Source organism: Marmota monax, unplaced genomic scaffold, assembly GCF_021218885.2.
Source record: "Marmota monax isolate L192 unplaced genomic scaffold, Marmota_monax_Labrador192_F-V1.1 WCK01_AAM20220418_F8-fsc00021, whole genome shotgun sequence".
NCBI lineage: Eukaryota > Metazoa > Chordata > Mammalia > Rodentia > Sciuridae > Marmota > Marmota monax.
The window spans coordinates 19,530,355-19,542,663 of NW_026695228.1; the positions used below are offsets into that span (position 1 = coordinate 19,530,355).

Genomic DNA, 12,309 nt, shown 5'->3' on the forward strand with positions numbered 1-12,309 from the left:
AGTTACAGCAGGAGAGTGCAGTCAGGTGGCGAGACACTTAGCCAATCACAATTAGCCTAGTCACCCCAGTTCCAGAAACAGAGCCCCATTACCCTAGATACAGAAACAATGCCCCATTAGGTAGTTCCGTGTTCTTAAAGGTTTCTTTTTTTTTTTTTAAGAGAGAGAATTTTAATATTTATTTTTTAGTTTTCGGCGGACACAACATCTTTGTTTGTATGTGGTGCTGAGGATCGAACCCGGGCCGCAAGCATGCCAGGCGAGTGTGCTACCGCTTGAGCCACATCCCCAGCCCTCTTAAAGGTTTCTATAGCAAAAGGGAAAGAACATATTGCCCCAGTCATGACTCTTCTACTTGGCATGGTTGTTTTACAAAATGGAGTTACAAAATGGAGTCACTTTGGCTTGACTATCACAGGTATGGTGGCACATGCCTGTAATCCCAGCAGCTCCAGAGGCTGAGGCAGGAGGGTTTCAGGTTCAAAGCCAGCCTTAGCCACTTAGCAAGGCTGTAAGCAACCTAGTGAGACCCTGTCTCAAAATAAAATTAAAAAGGGCCAGGGATGTGGCTCAGTGGTTAAATGCCCTTGAGTTCAATCCCTGGTACCCATTAAAAAAAAAAATTGTGATCTGACCTTAGATATGCTAATTTTTTCATTTTATAATCTGTTGTATGTGTACTTAGCACTAAGTGTTGAAGTGAATATCTCTAAGGAAAATTCTTATTCTATATCCCTTGTGCTCCTTCAGTTTTAACTAGTGAGTTTTTAACAGAAATATTCTTCAGGTCTTTGGGAAATAAGAAAGATACTTGAAAGTTACTAAATAGCTATAAAATATGATTAAACTGAATTGTTGTTTGATTACTTGTCAGTCAGCAGTTGATAGTAGTAAGAAAGCCCATTTCCAAGAAAACATATTTGTTTTTTTTGGAAAAGCAAAACTCACTTGATATTACCATCTCCTTCCCCCATGGGAAGGTAGGGGTCTCCCATTCCTTCAGGAAACAGCTGTGCCCTACTCTTCCACCTCTTTCTCTGTAGCCACAGACATTTCTCTGTCATCAAGAAGCAAAGAGCCAGGCATGGTGGCACTGCCTGTATCCCTGCTACCTGTGCGGTAGAGACAAGAGGATCTCTTGAGCCCAGCAGTTGGGGGCCAGCCTGAGCAATGTAGCCAGATCCCGTCTCTTTGAAAACAAAAAGGCAAATAAGACCCAGATGGCCGCAAGACCACCCTCCTCAGGCCTGACCCTCACTCTGTAGCACCTGCCGTGGTGTCTCCCTCCCCCCACTGCATTGCTTTCACATTTCTCTGGAACTTTCTAGACAGATGCTATCCCCACCTACCTCAGCAATTGCTTTTGCAGAAGTTAGTGGTACTCTCCTAATGACTAAGTCCACTTTTTGGCTTTGTTCTCGTTTTTATTTTGAGCCATATCCGCAGCCCTTTTTACTTTTTTTTTTTTTAAATTTAGAGACAGAGTCTCACTGAGTTGCTTAGGACCTTGCTAACTTGCAATCCTCCTACTTCAGCCTCCCAAGCTACTGGGATTACAAGTGGGTGCCACTGTGCCTGGCTGATTAAACTTGCTTTTTCACCTTCTGACTTTTTCTGTATTTTTCTCAACCTATCTGATAATTTTCTTTCTGTCTCCTTTTTTCCTATCCCTTAAATGTCAGTTTTCCAGCTAGTCCAGGTCAGATAGCTAGGGAGACAGATGTGTGTGTATAGATTTCCAAACAAATCTACATGCTGTTCACCTCAAGAACACACCCCCAGCCCAGACTGCCCTGTTAAACCCCCAAGTTAGGGAAGAGCTGCCTCCCAGCCACTGGGACATCTGTGCTTGGCTCAGTCACAGGACCAGCTGAAGCCCCATATTGACCCAGCCCTTCCTACACGACCTGCTGTTCTTCAGTCTCTGACCCCTTGCATCCACCCAGTTGGCTGCCAGTTTTCAACAGCTTCCCCTGTAGTTCAGCCCTTCACTAGTACAGGTCCACTCTCAGCAGAGTGAGCTGGCTTTTCCAGATTACAGGGCCAGTTGTCTTGTTTCCCTGCTTAAAATCTTCCTGTAGGGGGCTGGGGTTGGGGCTCAGTGGTAGAGCGCCAGCCTCGCACGTGTGGGGGCACTGGGTTTGAGCCTCGGCACCACATAAAAATAAAGATATTATGTCCATCTATAACTAAAAACATATTTTAAAAAATCTTCCTGTAGGTTATTCCATCTTTGTTGGGATCATCTTCTTTTTTTAAAAAACAGTTCTGGGGATTAAACTTCAGGGGTGCTCTACCAGTGAGCCATACCCACAGCCCCCCACCTTTTTTTTTAAATAGAATCTTTCTGAGTTGCTGAGGTTGGCCTCAAACTTGCAATCCTTCTGCCTCAGCCTCCCAGGTAACTGGGATTTCAGGTGGGTGCCAGGACCTTCTTGTTGTTGTTGTTATTGTATTTATTATACCTTTATTTTATTTATTTATTTATTTATTTATTTTTATGTGGTGCTGAGTATGGAACCCAGTGCTTCACATATGCTAGGCAAGTGGTCTATCCCTGAGGTACAACCACAGCCACTACTGGGACCTTCTTTTTTTATTAATTTTTAAAATTAGTTATACATGACAGTAGAATACACTTTGATACATCATATATAATGGAGTATAATTTCTCATTCGTCTGGTTATACGTGATGCAGAATCCCACCGGTCACTTAATTATATGTGTATGTAGGGTAATAATGTCTGATTCATTCTACTACCCTATTGCTGGGACCTTCTTGATCAAGCATTTCTTCTCCAGCTTTCTAAAAGCAGTCTGCACAGAGGCACACAGCAGGCCCCCACCAACACAGTTCTATGTCTGAATCCAGCCACACCGCCAATGCCAGACTGCCACTTGCCTTTATATTCATGTCAACATCCAAAATGCATTCTCCTGCCCAGTACTTTGGAGACTTGGCTCAGGAGTTCAGACCTCCTCAGTACCAGGCACCTTCCCCACCTACCCTGCTCAGCCCTGACCCTGTGCTCTCAGTGGAGTTCCGCCCACGCAGGCTGCACTGAGCTGATCTGCCTCTCCCCAGCCCATGCTCTATTACTGAAGATGGCATTTGGACCACTGTCACCAAGGGTTACTAGGAGTCTGTTATCAAATTTGATAATAAAACAAAGTGTTTCTTTTCCCCAAATGGACATGTTTTGCCATGGCACCAGTGCTGCCTACTTTGGTTTGTTTTCTCTGCAGGGAACATATTCTGATCTGCTCTGTCTCTCTTATCTAGTGGTAAGCATCCATGGCATTCAGGAAGAGGATCCCCCCGATGCTCAGCTCATGAGGCTGGATAACATGCTGCTGGCTGAGGGTGTGTCCAGACCGGAGAAGAGAGGAAGAGGAGGATCAGCAGCGGTGGCCAGCACAGCAACACCAGGTGGCTGTCCAAATGACAATAACATTGAGCACTCTGACTACAGGGCCAAGCTGTCCCAGATCCGACAGATTTACTACTCTGAGCTAGAGAAATATGAACAGGTGATCTTTCTGCATGGAAGAGTTTCTATCATGTGAATGCGCATTTGTCAAAGCAAAACATGGGACATTAACCTCCTTTCTTTTGTGGCACAGAACAGGGAGAACATGCAGTTGGTCACTACAGTGGTGGCTGATTTTACTTAAAGCCCTTTTCATTTACTTCTCAGAAACCAGCCTGTATATGACCATGGAGGTTGGCAGGTGGCTGGTCAGGTGTGGAACCTGCCACCCCACACCATCCTGCTGCTCAGTCATAGGCTGGCATGTCTGTGTCCTCATCCCAGGCCTGCCGTGAATTCACTGCACATGTCACCAACCTTCTCCGGGAACAGAGCAGGATAAGGCCTGTGTCCCCCAAGGAGATCGAGCACATGGTTGGCATCATACATGGCAAATTCAGCGCCATCCAGATGCAACTGAAGCAGAGCACCTGTGAGGCTTTGATGACCCTACGCTCAAGGTTCCTTGATGCCAGGTCAGGGATTCCAGCTGCCCAAGACCCTGTGGGTTCATCCTCAAGAAGATGAGTGGAATCAGTGCATGTTTGGATTTTTCTTTTTCTTTTTCTTTTTTCCTGTGTGTGTGTGTGTACATGTATGTGGTGCTGGAGATAGAATCCAGGGCCCTGCAGAGGCAGAGCAAGTGCTCTACCACTGAGCCACACCCCAAGCCCCTGGTTTGAATATAAGACCATTCTGGAGGTTCTGGCTGCAGACTGCGGGTACAGGCCTCATATCATCTCTTTGGAAGAAGACCCAAAGTATTGATTGCTGTTTGTAAATTGCTAGAAGCATAGTTAGGAATAGGGGCTGTTATCAATGCAGACTGAGACTGTCTGTCTTTACAGGCATAAGCGGCGGAATTTCAGCAAGCAGGCAACAGAAGTGCTGAATGAATATTTTTATTCCCACTTGAGCAACCCTTACCCCAGTGAAGAAGCCAAAGAAGACCTAGCCAGGAAGGGTGGCATCACAGTGTCCCAGGTGATGTCCTCCCCTGCATGGCCTACCGCACCTGGAAGTTGTGGAAAGTTTAGTCCCATTGGAAGGATACAAAGGGAAGTCAATCAAATGTGTGGATCAGGAGTTGAGGGACCAGACTCAAGGTCACTCTAGATGGGCTTAGATCCCAGCTGTACACTACTGAATGTAGGACTTGGGCAGGTGCTCTTCCCCCTCATGTGTGAGACAGGGATGCAGATGCACCTTGCAAGGCATAGGGACCCCTGAGGAATGCCAGTGGGGTATGAGCCATCTTAATTGATAGCTGGTAGAATGTGAGGTTCCCGAGGGGTGGGACTGAATGTTCTTTGGGCTGGGGGTATAGCTTGGTAGTTGAGTGCTTGCCTAGCTTGTGTGAGGCCCCCAATTCCATCCCAGCACCACAAAAAAAAAAAAAAAATACAAGTGGTCCCTGATGCAATACAAGTAGAATATGAGGTCTTTAAGGTGATGCTGTGGAGTATAAGGCCCCTGACCCTGTGCCCTGGCATTTGGCCAACTGTCTCCTCTGTGGAATTGAGGACAGAGGAGGCCAAGAAAGACTTTAGAGTGGGAACAGTTAGTCCAGCAGCCTACGAGCAGTGAATGTGACCAGGCCGCACTCACTGGCAGCCTGAGTGTGCAGAGTGTGACCTTCCATGGCATTCCTCCTCATGCAGGCACCATCCCACTGCCACTATGGCAGCAGTGATGACAGGCAGCTGGCACTTGGCTCACTGAATGTCCCCACAGTCCTCTGACATTGGGACCCCCTCTCCCTGCTTTGCAGTTAGAGGGGCTAAGTTTTTAGCCCTTAGCCACCACACTCAGACCCCAATTCAGGCTAAGTCTATCTGCATCTCTGTGACAGAGCACTCAGGAGCCCCTCAAGGTCATTTAGGTAGCAAAACATCACAGGGGTCCCAGCCACATCTGACTGGTAACCTGGGTGCTGCTGTGGCATCCTCAGAAACAAGCCCAGAGCTGAAGTAGAAGGCTGTCCCACTGGGTCTTCAAGGCCCCAAAAGAAGCTTGATGTCTGGCTGCTGCTTGGCCAGCCACCAGGAGCAGTAGTCTAAGAAGTATCAGGTGACCTCAGAGCCACTCCAGCCGCTCTAATAATTAGTCTAAAAATTAGTCTCAGGTCTAAATAAGCAGAAGTGTGGAAAGCATTAGCCTGACATGCCAGGGACTCTCCTGCCTGCAGCCTGGACCTTGAGACCCCCCTGCCAGTGGCAGAAGTCTGTTCTAGGAGCCTCTTTCCACTTTGGTGCACCCACCAAGTATCAGTGCATCCCCAAATGGCTGACAATTAGTTGAAGGAGGGTTTTGAATTTGGGCAGAGTCAGGAGAAGTAAAAGGGAGGGAGAGAGAGCACCTTTAAGGCAGGTGATGTCATGGCTGAGGCCCATGGATGTCTTCAGGACAGAATCAGCTCCAACTCAGGCTAGGGAGGTCTGAGGGAGGAAGGGCTTAGGGTTAGGGGAAAAGGGGAAAAGAGCTGAGCTGAAGGAGGGGGTTCTAGGTGGTAGCCTGGATAGCAGAGCTGGCTCGACCAGAGGGGGCTGGATTCTAGGCAGGGATGGTCCATGGCTTCTGAGGTACAGCAGGTAGAGAGGACCTCTAGAGTTGGTGCTACACCTGTACCTACAACAGAGTGCCCACATGGGGTATGCCCTATGCAGAAGACAGACCCTGGCCAGGGACCTGCTTTCCCCCAGTCACTGTGCCCTCTGTCCCTACCTAGCAAGAGGTTCAATCTCCCTAATTCACCCACACTGAAAATTTGCTCTTTATCTCTCTAAAATACCAATTTGGAACTGGGTGTGGTTCAGGTAAGGGCCCAGGAGTTCAAGGCCAACCTGAGCCACATAGTAAGACCACATCTCAAAAAATAAATAAAAAATAATAATAATAATAAGTTACAGCTGGGCACAGTGGCACATGCCTGTAATCTCAGTGGCTCAAAAAGCTGAGGCAGGAGTATCATGAGTTTAAAGCCAGCCTCAGGGGGCTGGTATAGCTCAGTGGTAGAGTGCTTGCCTCGCACTTGTGAGGTACTGGGTTCAATCCTCAGCACCACATTAAAAAATAATAAATAAATAAATAGTGTAAAAAAAAAAAAAGTCAGCCTCAGAATTTAGCAAGGCCCTAGGCAACTTAGTCAGACTCTGTCTCAAAAATAATAAGGGCTGGGGATATAGCTCAATGGTTAAGCACCCCTGGGTTCAGTCTCTGGTACCCAAAAAAAGTTAAAATGGGGACAACATGAGAAAGTGTTTACTGCCATTCTCTGCAAGCCTTGTTCCACAAAGAAGTTCTGGAACATTCCCAGTAGATAGGTGGAAGCCAAGTGCTCACTCAAGCCTGGATCAAGAGAAGACTACCCCTGCTCCCAGGGGAGGCAAAGAAGTGGTAATGTTTTAGAAGCAGGGAGCACATGCATACAGGTTTGTTTTATTTGTTTTTAATAATTTGGTGATTTTTTATTTTTTATTTTTTTTTAGTTTTATTGATCTACTTACTTTGGTACCAGGGTTTGAATCTAGGGGTACTTAACTATTGAGCCACATCCCCAGTCCTTTTTATTTTTTTATTTAGAGACAGGATCTCATTAAGTTGCTTTAGGGCCTTGCTAAGTTGCTGAGGCTGAACCTTGAACTTTAGACTCTCAGCCTCCTGGGTTGCTGGGATTACAGGTGTGCACCACCATCCCTGGCTGCATAGAGGTTTTATAGTTAATAATGAGAAGGTAATACTGAGTCATTAAATAAAACATTCTTACAGGAGTAAAGGTCATCCATAATCCCACCACGGTCACTCACCTGTAGTGGGTAACAGGCACCTCAGAGACAGCACCCACACAGTCCATTCACATCATGTCTCACTCTGAGCGGCTTTTTGGCAGCTTCAATGTGTATCCACAGGTCTCTAACTGGTTTGGCAACAAAAGAATCCAATATAAAAAGAACATGGGGAAATTTCAAGAAGAGGCTACCATTTACACGGGTAAATCAGCTATGGATGCCACCAAGGCCAGGGCCCTGGAGAGCCAAGCCAGCTGCCTGTCAATGCCTAGCCCCGGTGAGTGTTGGCTGGGCCCAGCGCCCCTGAGCAGCATCTGGGGAGCCCCCTACCCAGCTGGTCACGAATTACCTCTTTCTCTCTTTGAATTATGAAATTTCTGTTTTCATTGGCCAAGATCCCAACTAACAGATAACCATAGCCTGTGCCAGTGCTGTGGGACACAGACACTGATACCAGTAAGAAAGGACAAGAGCTGTGTGGCAAGGAGCCCCACCTGCCTCATTGACCAGTGTCCTCACCACACAGAGACAGGGAGACCAATGCCATGTGGGGACTGCCTTCCCGGTCTCTTCTGACTGTGGGGCTGGGCAAATGCCATCTGAGGCCTCACTGTGACTTCAGCTGACCCAGGCCCTGCTCTGATCCTCAGCCTAAACCCCTACCACTTCTTCCAGGTTCCTCTGGTCCCTTCCCACTGACCAGTGCTGGGGATACATTCCTCACCCTGCGGACCCTGGCCTTTCTCCAGCCCCCTCCTGGGGGCAACTGCCTACAGTCCCAGGTAGGTTGGGGCACAGTCCCAGGGAGCCCTGGTAGCTGTGGGTCCTCAGAATGGGGCCGACTTTCCAGCCACCTCCCGCTTCCACTCATCTACAGCAGTGCCCCAACCACATGGTCTCCGTTGTGAGGATCGCAGGTGGGCTGAGCTGCCGCAGGGCCCGGCTCCTCAGGGTCCATGTTGTACACACTGTTCCTTTGGGCTCCCAAGGGCTCCCACCTCTGCCCATTGCAGGATGTTAATTCACAGCAGCCACCAAAACCAGTCAATGGGCATGAGGACCCGCTGTAAGGATTTTGGTGTGGAGGGGAAGGAGCCTCCCTCCTGGAGGAGTGTGGGGAAAGGTGGCAGGCGGCGTCAGAGGAGGCCTGGAAGAAAGATGGGCTCTTCCCCTTGAGAACATGCTCCCTCCTAGGCTCAGGCCCACCAGTGTCTACCTGGAGGCCTAGCCAGGACAGAGGGCCTCTCACCAGCACCACTTTCCTCTTGCCCTGATGAGGTGTTAGTGCCCAGTGTGGCCACACTGAAGATCCATTTGGTGATTGGGAAGAAAATAAGCCAAGGACCTTGAGTGGCCACAGTACCCTCCAAAATTTTCTTGAGGTGTTACCTGCCCCTTTCTCAGGTCCTGGGGCCTCCCCAGTCTGCCCTAATGGCCACAGGGTCCTGACCCCTGACCTAGAAGAGGGTTCAAGTGGGGCTGATTGGCCCACTGTGTGCAGGTTTTCCAGAAGATGCCACATAGACACAGGAGGACGAGCCCACCAAGGAGGCATATCCGGGGCCTTACAAAGCCCATGAGTTTTTCCTTTTTTTCGGTACTAAGGATGGAACCCAGGGGCACGGTTACCACTGAGTTTCATCCCCAACCCTTTTTATTTCTAAAGCAGTGCTAGTTTTGGTTGTTTTTAATATTTTTTAGTTGCCAATGGACCTTTATTTTACTTAATGTGGTGCTGAGAATTGAACCCAGTGCCTCACACATACTAAGCAAGCACTACACCACTGAGCCAGACCTTCTTTATTTTGAGACAGAGTCCCACTGATTTGCCCAGGCTGCCCTTGAATTTGCATTCCTCCCATCTTGGCTTCCCAAGTTGCTGGGATTGTAGGCGTGCCGTGAGTTTTCTTCACAGAAGTGTACTGCAAGGCTGGGATACAGCTCATGGGTGGAGCACTTGTCTTGCATGCGCAAGGCCCTGAGTTCATCCCCAACATCACCCAAAAAAAGTTGCCTACACAGTTTCTCTGATTTTCACCACTCCCAGTTCCTGGGGACTCAGACAGGATGCCTACCAGCATGGAGTCTGCCCTGGCACCAAATGGCACATACCCCACTGTGGCCCTGCAGGGACAGCTGCTTTCTATTGCCATGGCAACGCTCAGCCGGAGGCACATGAGACAGGGCCTTGTCTTGCTCTTTATACTCTTGAGGCTCAGTCCTGTGTCTTGGACAGAGTATGAATATGTTTAAGGGGTCCCAGCCTTCGATCCAGGAGGCCAGGTCCTCTCAGCCCCCATGTAAGCAGGGAATGTTGGTCCTGGTGTGGAGCCATACCCTACCATCACCTCCACCTCTGCCTGCCCGCATCCTAGTTAGCATGGCCACAGCCCCCTGCCCACGCCCCTCACAGCACACAGAGGTAAGGACCTGTCTCAGGCACCTTCTACACCCTGCCCCGTCATCCCCCCGTGTGGGCACATAGGCCTCCATTCATCACCCTGAGGAAATGCCGGGTGCTATATGTCTTTCTGAAGGTAGAGTGTCCCTCTGAGGCAAGTGCTCCCCTCTGGCTGCTCTCAGACTAAAGGGCAGAGCAGCCCCCCAGTGTGTGGTGCATCCATTTGAATGAGGGCGGGGCTGACAGGCAAATGTACAGTTGGGTGGGCTCAATGCTGTCCTTGCACCACAGATGATGCCTCCAACCCCTTGTGATAAGGGGACAGCCCCTGCCCATCAGCCATGCGCCCTACTCACCTGGCTGCCCATCCAGGCCAGTGTGTCTGACCAGGTTTCTGAGTTCCCCTCACTGAATCTTGCCATAACATTTCAGGGACCATGCTCAGCTCCAGGCCTGACTTTGTCCCCCTCTCCCTCAGAGCATAGGGATCGCAGCATCACCTTGATGCCATGTATTCCTTTACCATAGGCCCTAGAGGCAGCCCGCAGAGGCCAGCTCTCCCGCTGGGGAGATCATCTGTAGCACAGCTCAGGTGATGAGCTGGCCATGACCCAGGGCTGACCCCTCCATTCCTTTCCCCACCTCCTGGATTTTTGAGGTTATTGCCAGCACATTCTAAACCTTCCTGGGGACGTGGGGACTGGGTGGTCACCAGCTTTATGGCAGCCCCCTCTGATGCTCAGTCTTTGTGTTTTCAGGCCAGGAGCAGCTGGCAGGGGGCCATCCCCCCACAGTCGATTGTCTCACCCACTGGAGACCCCAGCAGCATCAACTCAGATGCCTCTAATTAAGTTTTGGGGATATGCAGAAGGGTACCAGGTGAACCCCCGTGGGTGACCAGCACTCATATTCTTCTGCACATGCAGTTGATTACCTCAGAAGCTTGGGGCCCCAGGTGACAGTGCTCCCTGCTCCTGGGCCATGCAGCCAATGACCGACTCACTCGTCTGCTGGGACTTGAAATGGGCTGAACGCTGCTCATTTTCCCACCTCAGTTTGACTTTTTTAAAAAATAGTAATGTTATGTTAAGACTGTGAATTGTCTCTTCTAGGACTTATCTCAAATTTTCTCATTAAAATTTTCGACTTATTTTAATTTTAATGTTTTTAGTATCCGATTTGTTTCAGGTGATACTTGACAGCATGGGTGCCATGTCATAGCTACCAGGGTCTTGTGAGGGGACTCCGTGGCCACCTCTGCTCTTTGTGTGCCAGCCCTCCCCCCCTCCCCCTGGGTGTGCTTGTGTTCAGTCTGACTTAAATCTGTCCTGAGCTCTGAATTCTGCTGAGAGTTGGTTTGGTGGTTTTGTTTGTTTGTTTTTGTTTCTTTCTGTTGTTGCTTTTGTTTTCAACTGAAATGTCATTAAAAAGGATAAACCAGGCCGGGGTTGTGGCTCAGTAGTGGAGCGCTCGCCTAGCACGTGTAGGGCACTGGGTTCGATCCTCGGCACCACATAAAATTAAATAAAAAAAATAAAGGTATTGTGTCCAACTACAACTAAAAAATATTTAAAAAAAAAAAAGAAGAAGAAGAAGATGAGCTTCCTGAGCTGCTTCCATGTGCCATGAAGTCCTGCTGGCCCAAGACTTCACCCTTGGCATCAAATTCCTGAAAGTCCCTCTCTATCTCCTCAGCCTGGCTCTTTCCCAGCTCCACCCCGAACCAGGCCTTGGCTTCCTCACCTACCACTGAAGAGCAACAATGGGGTGGAGCCAGGCTATGAGGATCAAAATATGCTGCTAGGCCTGGAGCAAATACTGTAACCATGTATCAGATAGTGTCACAGTATCATGGTGGCCCTAACTCCACTTTGTCTGCTGCCACCACAACCAGTAACTGAGCCCCTATCCAGAGTGTTCTATCTGTCCACACATCCCAGGAGAACTCCTGTGGGCCTCTGCCTCAGCTTACCCCAAGGTATTAGCCAGCATACCCCAGGTTTTTGCCTCAGTGTCCCTCAAGGTCCCTCTATTCTAACTCTGTTCCCTGAGCGTAAAAGTCCTACAGGCATCAACACCAAGGTGCTGGTGTGTGGCTGAGCTGCTTTGGACATCCCGATGGCCTGTGAGAGAGACAGGGAGGATGAAAGACAGTGGTCATAACTGGAGGTTCAGCCCCTGCCACTATGAAAGCAGTGACTGCTACAGATGAGAGGGGCTTGCCCTGCCTCTGGTCCTCAGCGGAGTCCTGCCCAGCCCCCAGGAACCCTGGCTGCCCTCAGACTGCCCCCTGCCAGGACTGCCCAGACTTGGCTGGGCACCACCTCCAGGTCTCGGGTTGCTCTTGCCCAGCTGTACCCCCACACTGTCCTTCTCCACACCTTCTATTTGTTGTTTCTAAAAGACAAAAAATTAGCCAGGCATGGTGGTGCATGCCTATAATCCCAACTACTTGGAAGACTGAGGCAGGAGGATCACAAGTTGAGGCCAGCTTGGACAACCTAATGAGGCTCTGTCTCAAAATAAAAAAATAAAAAGGGCTGGTGCACACCTGTAATCCCAGTGGCTCAGGAGGCTGAGGCAGGGGGA

The 12,309-nt window shown here is 49.3% G+C and overlaps 1 protein-coding gene across 1 annotated transcript in view; it reads left to right on the plus strand.

The window, feature by feature from the left end:
• Nucleotides 1–10,882, plus strand: part of Pbx4 (PBX homeobox 4) — a 34,952-nt gene extending 24,070 nt beyond the window's left edge. The window contains exons 3-8 of the mRNA XM_046437265.2: nucleotides 3,285–3,532; nucleotides 3,817–4,007; nucleotides 4,380–4,515; nucleotides 7,440–7,596; nucleotides 7,995–8,101; nucleotides 10,479–10,882. Coding sequence (XP_046293221.1) covers nucleotides 3,285–3,532; nucleotides 3,817–4,007; nucleotides 4,380–4,515; nucleotides 7,440–7,596; nucleotides 7,995–8,101; nucleotides 10,479–10,571 — 932 coding nt within the window. The 3' untranslated portion in view covers nucleotides 10,572–10,882. The remainder of the gene's footprint in view (nucleotides 1–3,284; nucleotides 3,533–3,816; nucleotides 4,008–4,379; nucleotides 4,516–7,439; nucleotides 7,597–7,994; nucleotides 8,102–10,478) is intronic.
• Nucleotides 10,883–12,309: the final 1,427 nt, after the last annotated feature.